The 20,503-nt window shown below is 45.4% G+C and overlaps 1 protein-coding gene across 3 annotated transcripts in view; it reads right to left on the reverse strand.

Annotated features, from left to right (window-relative positions):
- The window catches only part of LOC147616128 (uncharacterized), a 102,048-nt gene that overhangs the window by 37,857 nt on the left and 43,688 nt on the right, over positions 1 to 20,503 (reverse strand). Inside the window, exon 6 of one of the 3 annotated variants that reach the window (XM_086778759.1) lies at positions 5,162 to 5,346. The exons of the other annotated variants lie outside the window; for them this stretch is intronic. Coding sequence (XP_086634885.1) covers positions 5,325 to 5,346 — 22 coding nt within the window. The 3' untranslated portion in view covers positions 5,162 to 5,324. Of the gene's footprint in view, positions 1 to 5,161; positions 5,347 to 20,503 lie in introns of those variants that run through there. 3 annotated transcript variants of the gene reach the window in all.

Here is a 20,503-nt window from a genome sequence, read left to right on the forward strand (position 1 = left end):
GCCAAACCGATCTTGAACTGGTTCAAACTGGGCATTCTTGGCCTTCTTGGGGGCGCAGCATTCTTCGCCGCCTTCTTGGCGAGAGGAGGAGTAGGGACAACTTTAGAAGTAGCCATGACATCATTGTCAACACACTTGAGCATCTTGTTGAGATTCACGCCCAAGGAGAGCTTGCAGACACAGCGGTAATAGGAGAAGGCCAACGAGAGCAACATGGCTGGAATCCATGGCCTCCTGAGAGAAGCCCGTTGCAGAGTTGATGGCCTCAAAGACCTTCTTCAACAAGATTTTACCCGCCTGACCAGGCCGATTGAGAGACGAATCTCCCCACATCTGAGCACTACCACACGCTGGACAATATGTGTGTGTGTGTGTGTGTGTGTGTGTGTGTGTGTGTGTGTGTGTATCGGGCGCATGTTGAAGTTAATTGTTCTAATCTTTCTTCATGATCTGTGCATCAGGTACCTCTTCTCTCTCTCTCTCTCTCTCTCTCTCTCTCTCTCTCTATTGTGCCTCTATATGTGGTTGTGTGATATAAAGAGAGAGAGAGAAATGAAATGAAATGAAATGTTATATTAACGTCTTCAAAAGGCCAAAGTGACCTATGAGACCAAAGTTACAACCATGTGACATCTGATACACTATCTAGAAAAGAATAGAAAGAACTATTGTGCCTCTATATGTGGTTCTGTGATATAAAGAGAGAGAGAGAGAGAGAGAGAGAGAGAGGTTGTGTGATATAAAGAGACATAAGATGCAAGGTGATGAGGAGAGGGAAAACTGAGTCTCAAAAATGAAACCAAAAAATCTTTAAAACTTTTAAATTATGCATTTAAGGGCATTTAAACTAGCCTTGGTATCTATCATAAACTAATTAATTAATAAACATTATACACTCTGCTTTGTCTCTTGGTCTTCAACACACACACACAAACACATTGGTCTTCATTGTTTGGTATGTATGTGGATGAGGCTTCTGACTACATTGAGAGATTGGGGGACAGAGGAGCCCAGCTAGCAGGTACATGGATCCCACTATTGTTATATGCTAATGATATTGTGTTGATCTCAGACTCCCCTGAGGGTATGCAGTGTCATCTGGATGCTTTACATGAGTTTGCACATAATAGTGGATTGTCTGTCAACCTTGGCAAAACCAAGGTTATGGTGTTTAACACCACGCCACAGTGGGTTAGGCGATCAGCTCCCACATTTACATATGGGCAGCAGATTGTGGAGTATACAGATGCATATACATATCTTGGGGCAGTTTTCAGAGGGCCAGTGTTTTCAATGAGGAGAGCAGCAGAGACTAGATTGACTAAAGCACATGCAGCCCTAGGTGGTTTGGAGAGGATGTGTTCGCAGGTTCAGTTTCAGGAACCTCGAACGAAACTTTGGCTTTTTGACACTAGTGTGATATCAGCTATGCTTTATGGAGTGCAGATATGGGGACCTTCAGTGGGCCATCACAGCGCAGAGGTATGGAAAGGCCTTTGGTATCTATGATTGCTAGGATTATTAGAGCCAAGGCTGTGGTACCTCATGAGATTATTCGAGCAGAGCTAGCAGCTGCCCCTCTGGTGATTGAGGCTCTTACGAGATCAGTCTCCTACATACATGGCTTGTGGGATCTCCACCGAGACAGATATGCACGCCTCGCCCTCGAGTCCACCCGACAGTTAGCTTTACAGGGAGACACCGCTTGTTGGTATGGCCAGATGACATCTTGGTTCCAGGCACATGGTTTTAGCATGGACAGATTGCCTCCCTTCCAGTATTCTTTGGAGGCACCCTCTCTCACTCTCACACTGACAGAGATTACCAGACTCATCCGTCAGGATTTAGCTCAGCTGGACATTAGGAGGACATGGATACAGCCGACTGAGGAGCTGGGCACGAAGATGGCTTTCTACAGAGAGCATTTGCCATAATCATATCTCATACACATCGGCATAGCGCACAACACCTAAACCATAACGCACATGCATTAGAAATAGCGCAATAAACATAGCTCATAACGCATATGCATTATGCATTAGGCCATAATGCGTACGCATAATGCATAACATATTACACATATGCACAACACATTAGGTGTAGTTTGTGCCATCGAATTAACTAAGAAGGTGAAGGTTTAAGGCTCAATAGCTTCCATTACTTGCTTGCCTTGCCATTCTTTCCTTCCAAATACCTTTCTTGGTGTATGTTTTAGCATTCTTTACTTGTATGTATGCTGCCTCATAGCTTGCAAATGTGCTTCTACATTGTGTGTGTGTGTGTGTGTGTGTGTGTGTGTGTGTGTAGCATGCATGCTTACCTTGATTCTTGAGTATATGGACACTTTAGTTTTGCTTGTGTATATTAAGGAGAACGTGTGTGGCTTAAAGAGGACCATTAAGTTCAACAATAACATTGTGGCTTATGCACTTTCTTGTTGTCGTAGCTAAGTTAGCTTCTCTCTTGCTCTCCCTTTCTTTCTTTAATTGGGATGCCCCCATGCTCTAGCTAGATCACTTGTTTTTAAGTATTATACAATTAGGAGATAGCCCTTGGGCCTTTGGTTGTCGTCTATTGTTGCGGGAATCCTTCCCTTAACACTCGTTTGTCATATACTGCTAGAGTAGGGTGTGGCGTACTACCCCTATCTCTACACAACTCTCCATTTTACACTCTCTAACAAATAAAGATAGAAATATGAAGCAATAAAGTTTTGTCATATGCAACGAAAGTACAACATTTTCCAAAATTTGTTGGGCTGAAACAATCTGTTTGATAAACAAGTCTATCTTAATAATTGAGAATGCTCTTACATTTGATAATACATTCACGTTTACGTTTTTCAATAAGCAAAATGTATTCATCTTATCATTCAAATACACTAAATATAATGTGTTAATTAATCAAGAATTGACAAGAAAGTACTACACCATCCTAACACCAAGGATAACGCTATAAATAATTTTATAAAAGCTTTAAGAAAAGACCCTTTCTTTTAACACAATGGAATTATTGGCTTCCCTCTACGAAACTAGGCAAGGATTAACAAATGCTCCACATTGAAAGCAAGTAAAGGCTTCACAATCCTCCATAATAAAACATCATTTACATCTTTTTCTTAATTTGTAGGTCAATTTGGAGATATTATTGACCATGTGTTTAAAGATACAAATTCACACCTCCTCTTCTCCAAATTAAGTAGTCCCTTTCAAAAGGTCATTTTGACTAAGGTCAAAAATTGGAATATTATTATTATGGTGAGTCATGGTATTCTAGGACATACCAATGATCATGTACACACATTTGGAGGACACATGAAATGTGTGGGTGAAAAATAGCTTTTAAAATTACGTTGTCTTATTTTTCAATGAAAATAATTTAATTACGTTGTTATCATAACACTGTTATTTTGTTGAGTTGACTCTTATCAATCTAATCAATGTAATCCTATACATAAATATAATTAGTTCATCTTAACATGGTCTTAAAAAACTTGAATTGGTTCTTATATTTGATAGATAGGTAAAGCTATTTAGCTCAAAACATGGTTAGTAGAGAAACTCTTGACGGTACCTAAATACACAGAGGTGTAGCAAAAGAGATGCATACAATGGAGTGTGAACAAGAATATTTCTCATATCACGTAGCATCTTCCCACCAACGGAATTAGTTGTATTCTTGTTTTTCTAGGTCGCAATTTAAGCAAGCCACAAGACTATATTACTAACTCCATTATGCATTGTATGGAATAGATACTACGACATCCCCACTAACGTCATCAGCGCCCAATAGTGGGTGTAGAACTCTGTATCAAGATATGCTCTCACACACGCACTCCACACACACACAAACACATAAGAGCATATATTCACAGAAAGGGCAGACTCAGCCGTAATGAAGCCTAGCACTAAGGGAAGTACCAAAATAGAAAGAATTAGTACAACAAATAAGTAGTTGAAAGTAAGAATACGTCTAAATTAGCCAGGTTTGAATACATTAACTGTCAAGGTTTGAATACATCAACTGTCACTGCTGCATTCCTCCACTGATATATAACATTACAAATATAGCTACCGGCGCCAAGTCCAGTGATGGTAGGATAGTTGGCGGGAGGATTTTGGATAGCCTCGATTACGACACAGACAGCGACTTTGGCATGACGGACAGGGATAGGAACTTGAGGAGCTGCGAGCGGACCTGGAATTGCCGGTGCACCGGCTGCAAATGCCTGTATGTGCAAAGGCGCATAATGGCTAATGATACTATTAGCCTCAACAAACAACAACCAATGCAATACTGGGCTAGGCATCAAAGCCGTTTCGATGATCGCATTTAAAGGAGCGACCACCGCAAGGACTAAGGGATCCACTTCTCCAAGATCCGACGCCCAATCCTGGAACAACGACCAGGACGGTGCGCCTATACCATCAACGATGCGTATACTGGATAGATCTTCACCAATGCATCTTTCCTGTACTGCTCCCGCTTCCACCATCCTTCTTATCAGAGGTCGTGGAAGACCTATACCACAAGGACAGACTATTCTCTTCATTATTCCAAACAAGGAAAAGAAAAAAAAAACCTTCTGAGTAGAGAAACAAATGAGAAAACCACATCATCACAACACAAAAGAAACAGTATTCACAAGCTTATATCTACTCATTAAGATCATTTAGAATCTGATTTGCAGAAAGCTCACAAGAAACCATATCCAGAAAATAATTAAGAAAGCATTTACAGGTGAAAATTCTACTACATAATATTTATTCAAACAGCAGCTTCAGTTGAAAGGCACTATAAATAATTAGGCACTATTTTATTATCATTCAATAAATGATAATAAAATAGCTGTAGTGTACTGATAGACCCAAAAAAAAAGGGTTGCCAATCCTTGCTGAGTGAAATACATGAAAATACTCGGAGATGGATGAATAGCAAGCAACAAGACTGAGAGCGTGAAGCCAACGGATGCATCCACGCTTAATAAAGGTAGGTCATACCATACCTTCAGTTTAATTGCTTGAGGCAGTCAACAAAGTTTGTGCCGTTAAAGGTAATGTCTCCTATCCCTACACAGATTGATTGGCCCAAACCCACCGCCGTTGTTTGGAAAACCTGCAACACCAGGACTCAGCAGCATGTACACAATTCCCCACAGTGATTCATCAAGACTAAATTTGCAAAGGAGCCTAAAAAATACTTACAGCTTCAGAAGTTAAAGTTTCCGATAGAGACACGATTCTAATTCTTCCAGGTTTGTAATCCACCAGGTTTGATAATGCTAGGACAGTTTGAGCCTATCAATCGAGGCTTCGACTGCTTGTTTATAGCAGCTTTAACACGGACCTGCAAAGACACTCGCAAAATAGCAAACAAAAATTATGAATCTGCTGCTTGCTGTGCATGCACAACTAATTTCTACTTGTCAACACACAAAATACACACCATATCTTGTTGAGGAATTCCTTCCGTGATACAAACAACCAAATACAACCATGAGAATACAAATCATTATCACCATGAGAATGCATTTGACATAACTCTCATGAAGGCTAAGGTAGATCCATGGAATCACCGGCACATACAACCAAGCATGTGCTAATACTAATACCAGCAAGCCATAAGTTGAGGTTAAATTTTTCACCAAGCGAATACAACCACGAGAATACAAATCATTATCACTATGAGAATGCATTTGACACAACTCTCATGAAGGCTAAAATAGATCCATGGAGGCACCAGCGCATACAACCAAGCATGTGCTAATACTAATACCAGCAAGCCATAAGTTGAGGTTAAATTTTTCACCGTAGCCAGGCACTGCACCGGTTCACTTAGCCTTAACGGCAGCCACGCTCTGCACTGCACCTGTGATGAAGCACTACTCACTAGCAATGAATGCTGAGGGCACAGCACAAAAGCGTAACTCTGGTAGCGTGTCTTCTGATGTGACCCGAAAGCTTTTGTGAGAAGGAATATTCCATAGAAACTGCAGCTTTGGAGTCCTACAGTATGGATTGCAAAGCTTGCATTACAGACCCCAAACACGCACACACACATACACAACAAAAATATGCATGCACACACGCCAATTTACTTTTTCTTTGACAATAATTGAGCTTACAGTTCTGCTTTGAATTTTACCCTGTAATTCCTTCATCGTTCAATGCACTCACCAATCAAGTTGTGAATATGTTCATTTAAATTCATTAGCACTTATGAGAATACAAAGTTTACAGGAGTTGAAGTGACGAGCTCACTCGCTGCGGGCCGCACGCCACCCCCCTTCCATTGCGCCCATCTCCTCGCCACCCCTCAGCCCCCCTCGTCGCGTGGCCTCCTATTCGCCACCCCTCTGCACCTGGCCATCGCGGTGCGCCTGGCTGCGTGCTGATTCTCGGCTGCGCGCTTTTCCTCTCCTCGCGCCTCCCTCCCCCCTTCGTGTCGGGCTGCCCCAGTTGCCGGGAGTGTGTTAGTGTGTGTGTGTGTGTGTGTGTGTGTGTGTGTGTTTGGGTGGGTGTGAGTGTGTGTAGGGTTTCTGTGTTTTTGTGTGAGTAGGTTTTAGGAGTTGAGCTTTAGTGTGTTTGTTTGTCTCGGTGGGTTTAGGAGTGGAGGGTTAGTGTGGAGTGACTGAGTGGGTTCTCTTGGGTCTAGGCCTTCGGGCATCTGTAGGTGTTTGTGTGTGTGTGTGTGTGTGTCTCCGGCAAGTTTCCTGCCTGACAGTCCTCTCCTGCATTCTTCCTCAGTGGGGATCACAGGGGGTTGACACGACACCTCCGCCTGGGCCCTCACCGCTTGAGACCTCATCAGCAACAGGTACTACTTCGACAGCAGGTACTTTGGCGCAGGCTATCGAGCAAGGTTGGCAGCCTGCGCCAGAGCAATGGCGGACAAGTACAGGTACAGGGGAACGACAGGCAACAGCTTTGAGGCCTACCGCTCTAGCTCGGCAGTAGGTTCCCACTAGAAACACATTTGATGTCCTTCACGAGGGCCCGCGACCTGGCCGTGAGGCTATGTCCGAGCACCCGCCGCCTTCCCAGCCCTCTGCGGTTGGGGGACAGGAGGGCCAGCCAGCCCCTCAGCCTCCCCCCACCTCACAGCCACCCCCCGCTCCCGCCTCGCCCCCCCCCATCTTCACGTCTCCCCCCCCTTCCTCCCTCCCCCAACCGCATGTCCCCAGCCCCCCAGGCTAATCCCCCACCGCCCCCACCCCCACCCCCCCATTCCCGCTGGCGCTTCTTCTCCGATTGTGAGGCAGTTGCTTTTTCCTTGAGCCACTCCTCCAGGGATGAGGCGACAGCCAGTCGCCCCTCACTAGTTGTCAGCACCTCCCCGTTGTCGGCAGCTCCCCCAGTGACACCGAGCTTTGATTTCTTTTTTGCGAGGGGAGCATTTTGATTATGGATTCACACGGTATTTTGGCGACTTAGTCTGCGCTTCCAGCTACGAAGCTCCAGGTCCACGTCCTCTTTCTTGCAGCGAGGGGGGGCGATGCTATGGACTCAGTAGTCGCTTTCTCCTTCCGGCTCTGTGGCTCTGCTTTTCAGGATTAGACCTCTGAGGCAGCTTTTGCCTTGGTGCGAGAGCAATCGCTACAGTTTCAACACTTGGGCCACAGGGATGTCTCCAGGCCCGCCAGGAGCTTGAATGGGAGAAGAGAAGAATTAGGGTTAGGTTAATTCATGTGGGAGACATACACAGAGAGAGAGAGAGTTGTGGGGATAAGTCAACTCATGATGATATGAGTGTGTGACTCCCCTATCACACATGTATATTGCACTAGTACACATAGTGCACTTAGTACATTAAAAGTACTAAGTGTACTATGTACAATAACTTATGGGCTTGTACACACTATAAGGGTGGGCATAACGCCTTTACCCCAACAACCTCCCACTTAAAGGCAAAGTGCCCTTAAATGAAGGAAAAGAAAAATCAGCATGTACATGATAATATACAAGGCCATATCAAGGCTGAAACTGGCCTCATCCAATGCCCATCAAGTGTCTGCAATGGAATATCCCCTGTATAGCTCAAATCAACCACTAACCGAGATAGCCATAATGCCTCCTTGCAAGCCTCTGTGGCTGCAATATACTCGGCCTCTGTAGTAGATAAGGCAGTGCACTTCTGCATCCTGGATATCCATGACACAGCACCTCCTGTGAATGTAAACACATAACCGGTAGTAGACTTCCGGTTATCTGGATGACCGGCATAATCCGAATCCGTATAACCATTCACTAATGCATCCTGTTTGCCAAAACAAATGCACATATCCTGTGTGCCCTTCATGTATCTCATGACACCTTTCACTGCTTCCCAATGCTTCTTGCCAGGGTTGGCCATGTATCTAGAAACCACTCCCACTGCAAATGCAATGTCCGGCCTAGTAGCAACCATGGCATACATGAGACTGCCACAAGCTGAAGCATACGGAATCTTGGCCATATCAGCCCTGCCACTATCTGACTGTGGGCTGTCCATAGCACTGAGTTTCACATATGGAGGCAAAGGAGTACTAGTCTTCTTCCCCCCGTCCATATTGAACCTCTGCAAAACTTTGCCAATGTATTCCTTCTGAGACAAATACAACACATGCTGATTTCTGTCCCGAAGTATCCGCATACCCAAAATGTGATTTGCATCACCCAAATCCTTCATATCAAAGGTTTGATGCAGCCTCTGCTTCAAGGCATCCATCTCTTTACGAGATTTCCCGGCAATCAACATATCATCAACATACAAGATGAGGATCAATAGACTGCCATCCAAAGCTTTCTTGGTGTACAAGCAGTGATCTATGTCACTTCTCCTGAATTTCTGGGATTTCATGAATGTATCAAATTTATGATACCATTCTCTTGGTGCCTGTTTGAGCCCATAAAGACTCTTTTTCAACTTGCATACAAGCTACTCCTTTCCACTTACTGCATAACCCTCTGGCTGCTGCATATATATCTCCTCATGGAGATCACCGTGAAGAAAAGCAGTCTTCACATCCATCTGAATCAAGTCCAGATCATCATGTGCAACCAAAGCTAACACAGCTCTAAGTGTGGTCATTTTGACCACTGGAGAGAAGATCTCCTCAAAGTCCACACCATATTCCTGCTTGAAGCCCTTAGCCACTAACCTGGCTTTGTATCTTGGCTTTGCATCTGGTGCAACTTTGAGCCTGTATACCCACTTGCATGGCAAAACCTTCTTGCCTGCAGGCAAATGCACCAACTTCCATGTTCCATTTTTGTGCAGAGAATCCATCTCTGACTTCATGGCACGCTCCCATAGAGCTTTGTCTGCCCTCTGTAAAGCCTCCTTATAACATGAGGGCTCCCCACAGTCAGTGAGCATCAAGTAGTCAACCCCTGGAACGAACCTGTCAGGGGCTCTGGAGGGTCTAGTGGACCTCCGTACCCAATGACCATCATTTGCAGGTTGCTGTCCAGCCTGCATATCACCCATTGGTGGCTCCTGTTCCATGCCATAAGGCTGAAATATCATGCCCGGTATTTCCTCTAACTGTGGTATATCCATAGGGATATCTTCTGCCATCTCTGGCTGTCCATTTGGACCATTTGCAGCACCATTTAAGGGCTGGTTTTCCTGCTGTAATGGCTGATTTACAACCCTTGGTTGTTGTCCATGATGTCCATCATCGTCAAAGATGACTCTGCCAGGCTCCTGTTGCCTTGCAGGCTCCTTATACATGCATGTTTCATCAAAAATGACATCATTGCTGCGTATAATCTTTCTATTCACGGGATCCCATAGTCTATACCCCATTTCACCTCTGTCACCATATCCTAGGAATATGCATTTGTGAGACTTAGGATCAAGTTTGGTGCGCATTTCCTTGCGTATGTGCACGTACGCAACGCAACCAAACACTCTCAAGTGCTTGTATGACGGAGGCTTCCCTGTCCATACTTCCTCTGGCACTTTCCCACCAAGCCTCGTGTTAGGTGACCTATTTATAAGGTGAACGGCTGTCATAACAGCTTCAGCCCAAAAACCATGAGGTAACGCAGCATGTGACAACATAGAACGGACCTTCTCCTGAATGGTCCTGTTCATCCTCTCTGCTGTCCCGTTTTGTGGAGGATCATAAGGAGTAGAGAGCTCCCTCTTGATGCCTTTAGCATCACAAAAGTCCTGAAACTGTTTGGACATATACTCTCCACCATTGTCGGAACGCAAAGCCTTCAGTGTTTTGCCAGTTTGATTCTCAACATGAGCAACAAACTTCTGAAACACTGAGAATGTATCACTCTTCAAACGAAGAGGATAGACCCACACCTTGCGTGTGGCATCATCAATAAAAGACACAAAATATTTTGCCCCTCCCAAAGAAAGCTGAGGCATCTCACATACATCAGTATGCACAAGCTCTAACTGAGCATCTTTCTGTCCAAGAGCTTTCTTGTGAGGGCACTGTAGTTGCCTACCATATATACAATGCTCACAAAACTGAAAACTTGAAAACTTTAGAGAAGGCAAGTAACCCAAACGAGACAATTGCTCCATTCCCTTGACACTCATGTGTCCCAACCGGCTATGCCACATAGAAATTTCCGGCAGCTCGGTTGCATTTACATTAGCATGGTGACAAACACCTGCATGCATGAAATAAAGAGTGTCCACCTTAGAGCCTCTGGCAACAACCAGTGAGCCCTTACTAATCTTCCACTTTCCACGACCAAATGTGGTAACATAATCAGCATCATCAAGCTGTCCAGTAGAAAGCAGATTCTTCTTGATCTCAGGCACATGCCTGACATCATGGAGCATAAGCTGTGAGCCATCTGAAAACACAAGCCTCACATCACCTCTGCCAAGAATCTTGCATGCATGGTTATCACCCAAATAAACCACTCCTTCATTGCCAGCAGTCTACCTGACAAACAAGTCTCTGCAACCTGTGACATGAAAGGAGGCACCTGAATCAATGATCCATGAGTGCATACCATGACCACCTGTAAGAAGTGAATGGGCATCAAGTGAAGACGTAAATAGGACCTCATCCTCACTGCCACCTGCATGTGACACATTGATTTCTTCAATCTTGACTCCACTTTTGCCCTTTGGCTTTACATCTTTGGCTTCATCTTTCTCTTTGTCTTTGCCTTTTCCCTTTTCCTTTTGATCATTTTTCCATTTGTAGCATTGCTTTTTAATGTGTCCCTTCTTGCCACAATAATGGCATTCCAAATCCTTTTTGGAGCGAGACTTGCTCCTTCCCCGTTCTTGGCTTTTTCCCCTTTGTTGGGATCTCCCACGTGCATTCATTGCATTGGACTTTCCAACAGAGTTGTTTTTCCTGTTCATCTCTTCTTGAAGAAGACCACCATTCTTGAAGAAGAGCACCCTCAACATCTGCATATGACAGCATAGCATGCGAATTGCTAGTGGCTGTCCTGAATGTGTCCCAACTCTCTGGCAAAGTGCATAACAGAAAAGTGGCTTTGAACTCATCGTCCATTGCCAACTTTTGATTTATGACCTGGCTGACAATACCATTAAACTCATTTAGATGGGCTGTCATAGACGCCCCTTCCTTCATCTGAAGACCTATGAGTTTCTTCAACCAATACACTTTGCTTGAGGCACTTTGTTGGGCATACAAGTCCTGCAATCTCTGCCACATTCCCCAAGCTGTCTTCTCTTCACGAATGCTGAAAAGTAATCAGTCTGACACAGACAACATGATAGTAGATCTTGCCAGCTCATCCATATCTTCCCACTCTTCAGCAGTAAGAGAAGCGGGCATTACACCCCTTTCTTTGATAGGCTTGTGCTGCTTTTTCTGGAGCAACACATTGTAGCACTGGGTTTGCCAAATATCATAATTATGCGAGCCTTCAAGCTTCTTGATGTGAAGCAATGAAGAGCTCTCACCTGTGGTTGCCATAGCAATATGCAACCTGTCAATGCCTGACTCCCTGCAAAAATGTGCAAACACTGCACCAAAAGCACACAAAGTGCTCACAGTTTTTCTCCCAAGCTTTATCTCCCACTCCGGAAGCAAGAATGCAACTTTTCTCCCACTGTTTGTGATGAAATCACCAAAATCTGGTTGCTGCAGATTTTGGACAGCACCTTAAATGTGCTCTGTTGCCCTTCCAAAGTACTGTACAGCAATACCAAAAGTGCTCACCAATGATGTACCAAACCTGTACCGGCAAGTACAGCAGCTGAAATTGAACCTTATGGTCACTCAAAACAGTGTACAGCCATGCCAAAACTTGCACAAAGCTGTGCCAAATCTGTACTAGCAGGTACAATAGCAATAAATGCTCTCCTGGCTGTCCAAATGAGTGAAAATCAGACTTTTACAGTCCCGTACACTGCATACAACAGTCCCGAACAGAAATTGGGCAAAAGCCCCTTGACTGCAAGCTGATTTTTGAGGATTCAAGGCATAAATGTCTTGCCTGCTGCTTTGCCAAGCTCAACAAGCATACAAACTTGAAAAGCCCCTTGATTTAAGATCAATTTCTGATCATAACATTGACGCACATGAAGGCATCCAGAGTGTTCACGATGCTTCCCCCTGGCCACATATACATCCAAATAATGAAAGCCCTTTGATTTACAGGCACATTGAGTGCTTGTAAGGCATCAACACATTATCCACAGCATCAACTGCGAGTGCCTGCATGCAAATCAACCCAATCGGCACAAAAGCCCCTTGATTTGCACTGCAATTTGCTGCAATTTTGCCCAAATGTGCGATTTCTCACATCATACAGCATGTATGAGTGCTTAATTGCACAATTACATCAAAAGCCCCAAATTTTGACATCCAATTTCCTGCAAATTGATCCTGATTGTGACCAATTTCCTGCAAATTGATCCTGATTGTGACCAATGTCACCCAATTTTGCCAATTTTGCTCAAAATTGAGCAATTGGGCACCTGTACCTGCTCAATTGATTATTGTACCTGCTCTATTGCAAGTCCCAAAAAAAAAATTGAAGCAAGATACCTTGTAATTTCTGAATTTTGTTGCAGGAAAGGGGTGTGCTGAATTTGGTGCTGCTATTGATGCTGATGCTGATGCTCCTGCAGCTGTACCTGATGTACGGATGGCTGGCTGCGTAGCAGATTTAGGTCACCTGCAGGTACTGTATGGGCTGGGCGATTGTACTTGCAGCTGACGGGTACAGTCGTGTAGAGAACGTGTCCCCGTTGTTGCCCACGAGGAGAGCTACGCAGCCCATACAACCGCCTGCTGTGTAAGCGTTGTTACGCTTTGGCCAGCGTTACGCCTTGGCCAGCGTTACACGTAACGGGAAGTTGGAAAAAAAAATGAGCGCCGCAGTTGAATGCCGCCTTCGCCTGCGTGGCGCTACCCAACTTTACACGTAGCAATCGAATTGCTGTACGCCGCTGCACTCCGTGTCCGCCTGGCTGCTGGCTAGAACTCCACGCTTCGCTACGAGCTTGTCTCCACGATTACACGCATGCCTTCGCTTGTGTTTGCCTGCTTCGCCTAGCGCCAGTCTACACCCAGCGCTACACGCTTCTTGGATTCAGCGCTTATCCGCCCAATGTATGGACGTATGCTGCCCAGCGCTGACACCCCTGCATTTGCCTTCTTCTCCACCTGCGCCTGGGAGAGCAGCACTGCTTAAGCCAGCTGATAGCAATCACAGGGTACGACCAGCACAGGGTACGACCAGCAGAATGGCTGTGTGAAACGAGAGCTATGCAGCAGAGAGATTCAAAGGGCACCGGCTCTGATACCAGTTGAATGGGAGAAGAGAAGAATTAGGGTTAGGTTAATTCATGTGGGAGACATACACAGAGAGAACAAGGGAGAGAGAGAGTTGTGGGGATAAGTCAACTCATGATGATATGAGTGTGTGACTCCCCTATCACACATGTATATTGCACTAGTACACATAGTGCACTTAGTACATTAAAAGTACTAAGTGTACTATGTACTATAACTTATGGGCTTGTACACACTATAAGGGTGGGCATAACGCCTTTACCCCAACAGAGCTCAGTTCTATAGAGGAGATTCGGCATGACTCCCACTTTCACAAACAGGCATCCCACTGGACCCAGGTGGGGGGCAAAGTTATTGGCACCTTTTTCTCCATTACTAGCCTGAGAAAATCCAACTTGTGTGCACATTTTTTTGCTCTCCGGATTATGCAAAAGTTTTAATCAATATGCAGGTTTCACATTTGGGTTTTTTTTTTAAATCACTTAAAAAAAATGCGCCAAAACTTTGGCCATGCCCAAACTTCACACTTTTTTTTAAAATTTTTTTTTTAAATGTATCATGATTTCTTTTCAAAAGCAACATGAGTTTTCTAGATTTCTCTCTCTCTCTCTCTCCACGCGGCTACATGAAAAATCCAGATCCTCTTTCTCTCCACGCAGCCGGTAGAGTACGTCAGGTCATATGTCTACTTGGGAGTTACTTTCACAGGACCGCGTTTCTCCCTGAAGGAGGCAACAGCAGCTAGATTAGCTCGAGGGCATGCAGCCTTGGGGGCACTTGAGAGGCAATGTGCACACATACAATTTCAGGAGCCACGCACCAAATTGTGGCTTTGTCACACCGACCCTCCTGTACGGAGCTCCAATTTGGGGACCCAGTCTCAGAGAGGGACAGATGAGGGATGGAGGTAAATGGAGAGACCACTGATTATGATGATTGTCGGCATGATTCGGAGCAAATCATCAGTACCACATGAGATTGTTCGGGCTGAGCTAGGTGCCCCACCAGTAGTAACCGAGGCCCTATTCTAGGCAGTTACCTTTTTACAGTGGCTATGGGAGCTCCCTCAGTAGCAGAGGTACTCCCGATTGGCATTGACCTCATCCATACAGTTGGCAGTTGGCAGAGGATGGAGATACTCATTGTTGGTACGCTCAGATGAGATCATGGTTTTACCTACATGGTTTGCGGATAGAGGCACTACCACCCTTTCAGTACAGTCTGGATTGTCCATTTTTGGATCTCTCCCGCTCAGAGCCAAACCGCGTGATCAGGATGGATATCATCAGGTGGACACAGAGAGGACATGGACTAGCCCCCTTGAGCCCTTGGGCACGAAAATGGCTCATTACAAGAGCCATTTTCTACACCTCTCACCGGATGATTTTATCACCCGCCCGGCGTACATGGATGTACACCTATCACATGGTATACGTTGTGCCATTGGACAGATCCGGACCTCATCACACTGAATTGAGACAAGGCAATATGCGCATCAGATCGTGGATGACCGCATTTGTCAGCTATGCTACCAGGAGGTAGAGATAGAGGAACACTACATTTGCCGATGTACAGTCTATTATGAGATCCGAGGAAGATATCACTACCTCTTCCGAGAGGGTTTTGGGCCGTTACGCAGGGTCATGGAGTTTGAGGATGAGAGATGCCTGGGATTGTTTCTACTTGAGCTCAGGAGACACAGAGAGACCCTCTTGGCAGACAGGAGGCCGAGCCATGATGTACCTAGATAGAGGACCCTGACAAATTTCTTCGGCACCAGCACCAGCAACCCAACCCACACACCTCCTGATACCTCCTCCATTGGGCCATTAGGGCACCGATCACGCTCCCAGGGAGTCCCCACTGATAGAGCAGTTATCTTATGTCGTGCTCGTCAGCCACGCCCACCAGGATCCCAACCAAGGCATCCTCACCATCGCCAGATCAGAGCCATTATTGCTCGGCATCGGAGGCGCCTACCTCGCTTTCTTCTATGACCTCTCCATTCTAGACAGCCCCATGGCGGAGATACTTGATCTAAGGAGAGGGCAACACTTCAACTGATCAGCATACATGGATCTACCTCATATACATTTTTCAGTATTTTCCAGTATTTTCTACTCAGTATCATCTCGGAGTCTTACAATTCTGTTCTTATAACTATAGGACAATCAATTTATTGTCCTTTTTAGTCTCATTTAGTTGTTCTCTTTGATGAGACACCATCTTCAGATGTACTCTCAGTTTTGGTCTCATAGGCCACTATGGCCTCTAAGAGACATTAATATATCATTTCATTTTATTTTTCACTATGGCCTCTCGTAGCCGTTAATATATCTTTCTTTCTTTCTCTCTCTCTCTCTCTTTACACACGCAAGGCCATTCTGCCCATGTGCATGCGCATTCTATAGGTGCTACTCTCTCTCTAGAAAGTGCAGCGCGCAGTCTTTCTCTCTCTTCTCTCTCTACGTGAAGGCTACAACCCACTCTGTCTCTAGAGAGTGCAAGCCACACATGGAGTATATCTCTCTCTGCTGCCCAACCTGCACTCTCTCTCTAGAAAGTGCAGTAATTTTTTCTGAGCAGGCTGTTATTTTTCTCTCTCTACAATTGAGCACTTTTATATGGTTAAAATTGTGATTTTAATTTTAATTTTTATGCACACACCAGGCACACAGAGAGTATGCTCATATAGTAACAAAGAAAAACAATCAGTTTAGCAGAGAGAAAATTCAAAAATTTAGAGAGATTTTCAGCTCAGAGAGAATCTACATTTTGCAATCAATGAGAGAATATTCAAAATTATACCTACAAATTTAACTTTCATGAAAAATACACATTTTTATTTGCCTGCTTCATTGTAGAGCAAGAAGATAAAAGTACTTCAATACTTTCCTCCTCCTATAATACAGAGCAAGAAGCAAATTTCATATTTCTCTTTTTTTTTAATGAGTTACCATATTTCTCCTGCATAAAAATTGCATGCACACACACACATGCTCAATATGCAATTCTTTAACATAAATTGGTACACACATTAAAAATGAAAACTTCATTTTTCTCAATTAAAATTTAATCCTCTTCCTCCAAAACCCTTTCCCATGTGCGCGCACACGATCCCCTCGTAGCCCGGCTCGCTCTGATACCAAAAAACATAAAACGAGGCATGCTCCTAGCTATGGGACCACTGAAGGGATTTGGGTCAGATCAACCACCCATCCAGTCACCATCCAGTGACACCCCCAAGCGTCCATAGGCAAGCGCCCGCAACGTTAAAACCAAGGCGTCCCATACCACCTGGCCTAACCCCCTCGGGGGACCTCGTGCCATGCTAGCCTCGCAGGCTACGCACTAGCTCTCAAGCTAGAGGGTCTCATGTGTCGAATGAGGCCTCCGGCCTCTTCTAAAGTTACTGGCTGCACTGGTCGCTTTCACACAAGCGCCCGCTCGGACATCCGGACACCCAATCCGACCCAGCCCTAACGCTAGACCTACCCACACCTTTAACGTGGACGTAACATAGGGCCTCTACTTCAGCAGCCTCGACAGCCACAACCTCAGCAAATCCCGCTCCTACTCCACCCACCCCAACAACCAGTGCAGTTTTTTATCCTATCGCCAGTTTGCATGCCCCCAGGGTGCACTTTGTGGATAAGTAGGAGGATACATCAGCACCATCCGGTTTGCTTCGCGCCTACGGCCTAGCCCAAGGCCATCAGTTTACGGTGTTATTTGACACCGGCAGTTCGGAGGACTTGATTTCTCCATAGTTAGCCAACGAGTTGCACTGCTCTTTGACTCTAGTGCACGTAGATGTTGATCGATTCACACCCAGCATCCGCACACAAATCACGCAGAAAGCTGAAAAAATCCAATTCCAGATTCAGCAAGTCTCATTTAAGCGAGATTTTCTAGTTGCCCCCTTGATTGGATGCGACATTGGGCAATCCATGGATGGAGTTTCACACACCGGTCCTAGATACCAAGATGGCGACTTTCTTCCTTACCGAAGGAGTCCCCACCCCCACATCCATCACCTGTGATTGGCTCACACCTTCAGGCTCGTAGAGCACTCAGAAAAGCGCTGAGTGTGCCTTGTTATACGTTCGCGTCAACCCGCAGTCAACCGCATCTATTCACAGCATTTCATCGGTTGGAGCAGCTCCGGAGTCCGAGCTAGCAGCAGAGCAAGATATGGAACCCAAGATGAAGGCCTTAGTGGACAAGTACTGGCATCTCATGTTGAAGGATGACCTTCCTCTGAAGCTTCCACCTTCGAGACCGGAGGATCATCACATCCAGTTGATTCTTGGCGCAGAACCTCCCTGTCAATTCCCCTATCGCTTAACCAAAGCTTTGGAGGGCGAACTGGAGTCTCAAATAGCAGACTTACTTCGGGCTAGATTTATCCGTCTGTCATCATCTCCTTTTGCAGCACCCGTTCTCTTCATCATGAAGAAGAACAAGTCCACTAGCTTATGTGCGGACTATCTGGCATTAAATAAGCTTACCATTAAGAACCGGTTTCCCATGCCCCGCAAAGAGTATATTTTGGAGAGACTAGATGGTGCCAAGTATTTTACAAAGATTGATTTGAGGAGCGGCTACCATCAGGTTCGGATTTTTGAAGTAAATATTCCAAAGAAGGGTTTCCGGACTGAGTGTGGCCAATTCGAGTTCGTGGTCAGGACTCACAGGCACACCAGGGACTTTTAATAAGACGATGCATCAAGCTTTTGCTATCCTCATTGGCAAATGTGTTTCCATCTTCCTCGATGACATCCAAGTCTTCTCCGTGACATACGAGCAACATTTGTTGGATGTAGAGAGGGTCTTCCAAATCTTGGAAGAAAACGAGTTCTACGCCGACGCCAAGAAGAGCGTGTTTGGAGTCAAAGAGATATCATATCTCGGTTTTATCATCAGCAGTGATGGCATTCGGTTGGATCTCGACAAGATCCAAGCCATCCAAGCTTGGAAAGTTCCTCAAAACGCTTAATAGATCAGATCTTTTGTGGGTCAGACCCTACAACCGACATATGGCAATTTTTTCAAATACAACAGCTTCCCTTACAGACATTCTTAAAGGCTATAAGACCAAGAAGCAGAAAGTCTCAGTCCCAGGAGAAGCATTGGAGGCATTTCATGCTCTCAAGCGGTTGGCGTCCGAGGCACCAGTTCTCAAAATTGCTTCATGGAATGAGCCCTTCGAGGTCATCACGGATGCCAACAATATTGCCATTGGAGCCGTACTTCAGCAAGATGGCAGACCAGTGGCAAATTACAGCAAGAAATTGAATAGTGCTCAGCGCAACTATTCAGTTTATGACAAGGAACTTTTTGCAGTTATCTCCACCCTGGAACATTGGAAACATTTCTTATATGGGCAAGAATTTGTGGTCAAGACTGACCACCAAGCTTTGAAGTGGTTGCAGACGATGCCCAGCACCAATTGGAGCGATCAACAAGCTGGATGGAGCCAAATCTTCCAGCAGTTCGGCGGCATGATCGAGTACCTTCTCGAGAAGCACAATCCCATGGCGGATGCTCTTAGTCGCAAGTCCGGCCAAGTCGAGCTGGTTCAGTATGTGTTGGATATTCAAGGACCATAGTTGGAGGACATGCAGGATGAGTACCATGACTCTTCCGAGTTTGGGACTCAGTACAGATTAGCATGGGCTCGTGAGCCTAGCCATTACAGCATCCAGGATGCTTGGCTACTCTATAAGGGTCACCTTTGCATCACCGCAACATGTAGAGCAACACTTCTCCACCATGATGCACATGACTCTCATTACGGGACACCATGGCATCAATGGTACATCGGAGAAGCGTGAACAGTCCTCCTTTTGGCCCCGCATGATGAGGAATGTCTACGAGTATGTGCAGCAATGTCAGACATGTCAGAAAGTAAAAAGTTCTCATCAGAAAGCAACAGGGCTTCTTCAACCATTTCCCAACCATTGCCCATCCGTTTCACGACATCTTGATGGACTTTGTTGGACTCCTTTCGGCATCCCATCCTACCCGGAACACAATGTGCTTCACTATAGTGGACCGCTTCAACAAGTTCATGATGTTATTTCCATGAAATTATTCATCCAGTTTTGGTTTCCCGTTGCCGGCTTACCAAAGACCATCACTTCAGATCGGGACGCCAAGTTCACCTCGCAATTCTAGAAGGCACTTTTTGCGAACTCTAGCACCCAGTTATAGTTTTCGAGTGCCTTCCATCCGCAAACCGATGGGCAGACAGATTTATAATCAATTAGTTTTCGATGTCTTGAAGGCTTGCTGTAATGATCAGTAGAATCGGTGGGAGCACCATTTGCCCTTAGTTCAAGCTATCCTCAACGATACTTATTCCTCAAGCTTCCTCCTTCGTGGACGATGCACGTCGTCTCCCATGTCTCTTGGTTAAAGCCGTACATTGGACAACCTCTTCAAGATATTCCCGATGAGCAGCAACCTGAAATTGTAGATGAAGCAGAGGTCATTGAACCAGAGTAGATCTTACTCCACAAATGGAAAGCATGGTTCGGGGAAGCGGGAGAGGCAGTTCCCCACCAAATTCCGGGACCGTGATACGCAGGAGGCGGTTTGGTTGGACTGGGATCTCTTCCTGAAGTACCCACAGTTATTGGCAGACTACGTGGACGCCATGCGGTTACCGCCAATTTAAGCAAGAGGGAATGTCATGTGCACCACCTCTCGGTGCACGATGACACGCTCGCACAGGCGCCCAAGCGCACCCGCAGTCAC

The sequence above is a fragment of the Cibotium barometz genome, chromosome 39 (genome assembly GCF_041138505.1).
Source record: "Cibotium barometz isolate CiBa-2024 chromosome 39, ASM4113850v1, whole genome shotgun sequence".
Classification (NCBI taxonomy): Eukaryota; Viridiplantae; Streptophyta; class Polypodiopsida; order Cyatheales; family Cibotiaceae; genus Cibotium; species Cibotium barometz.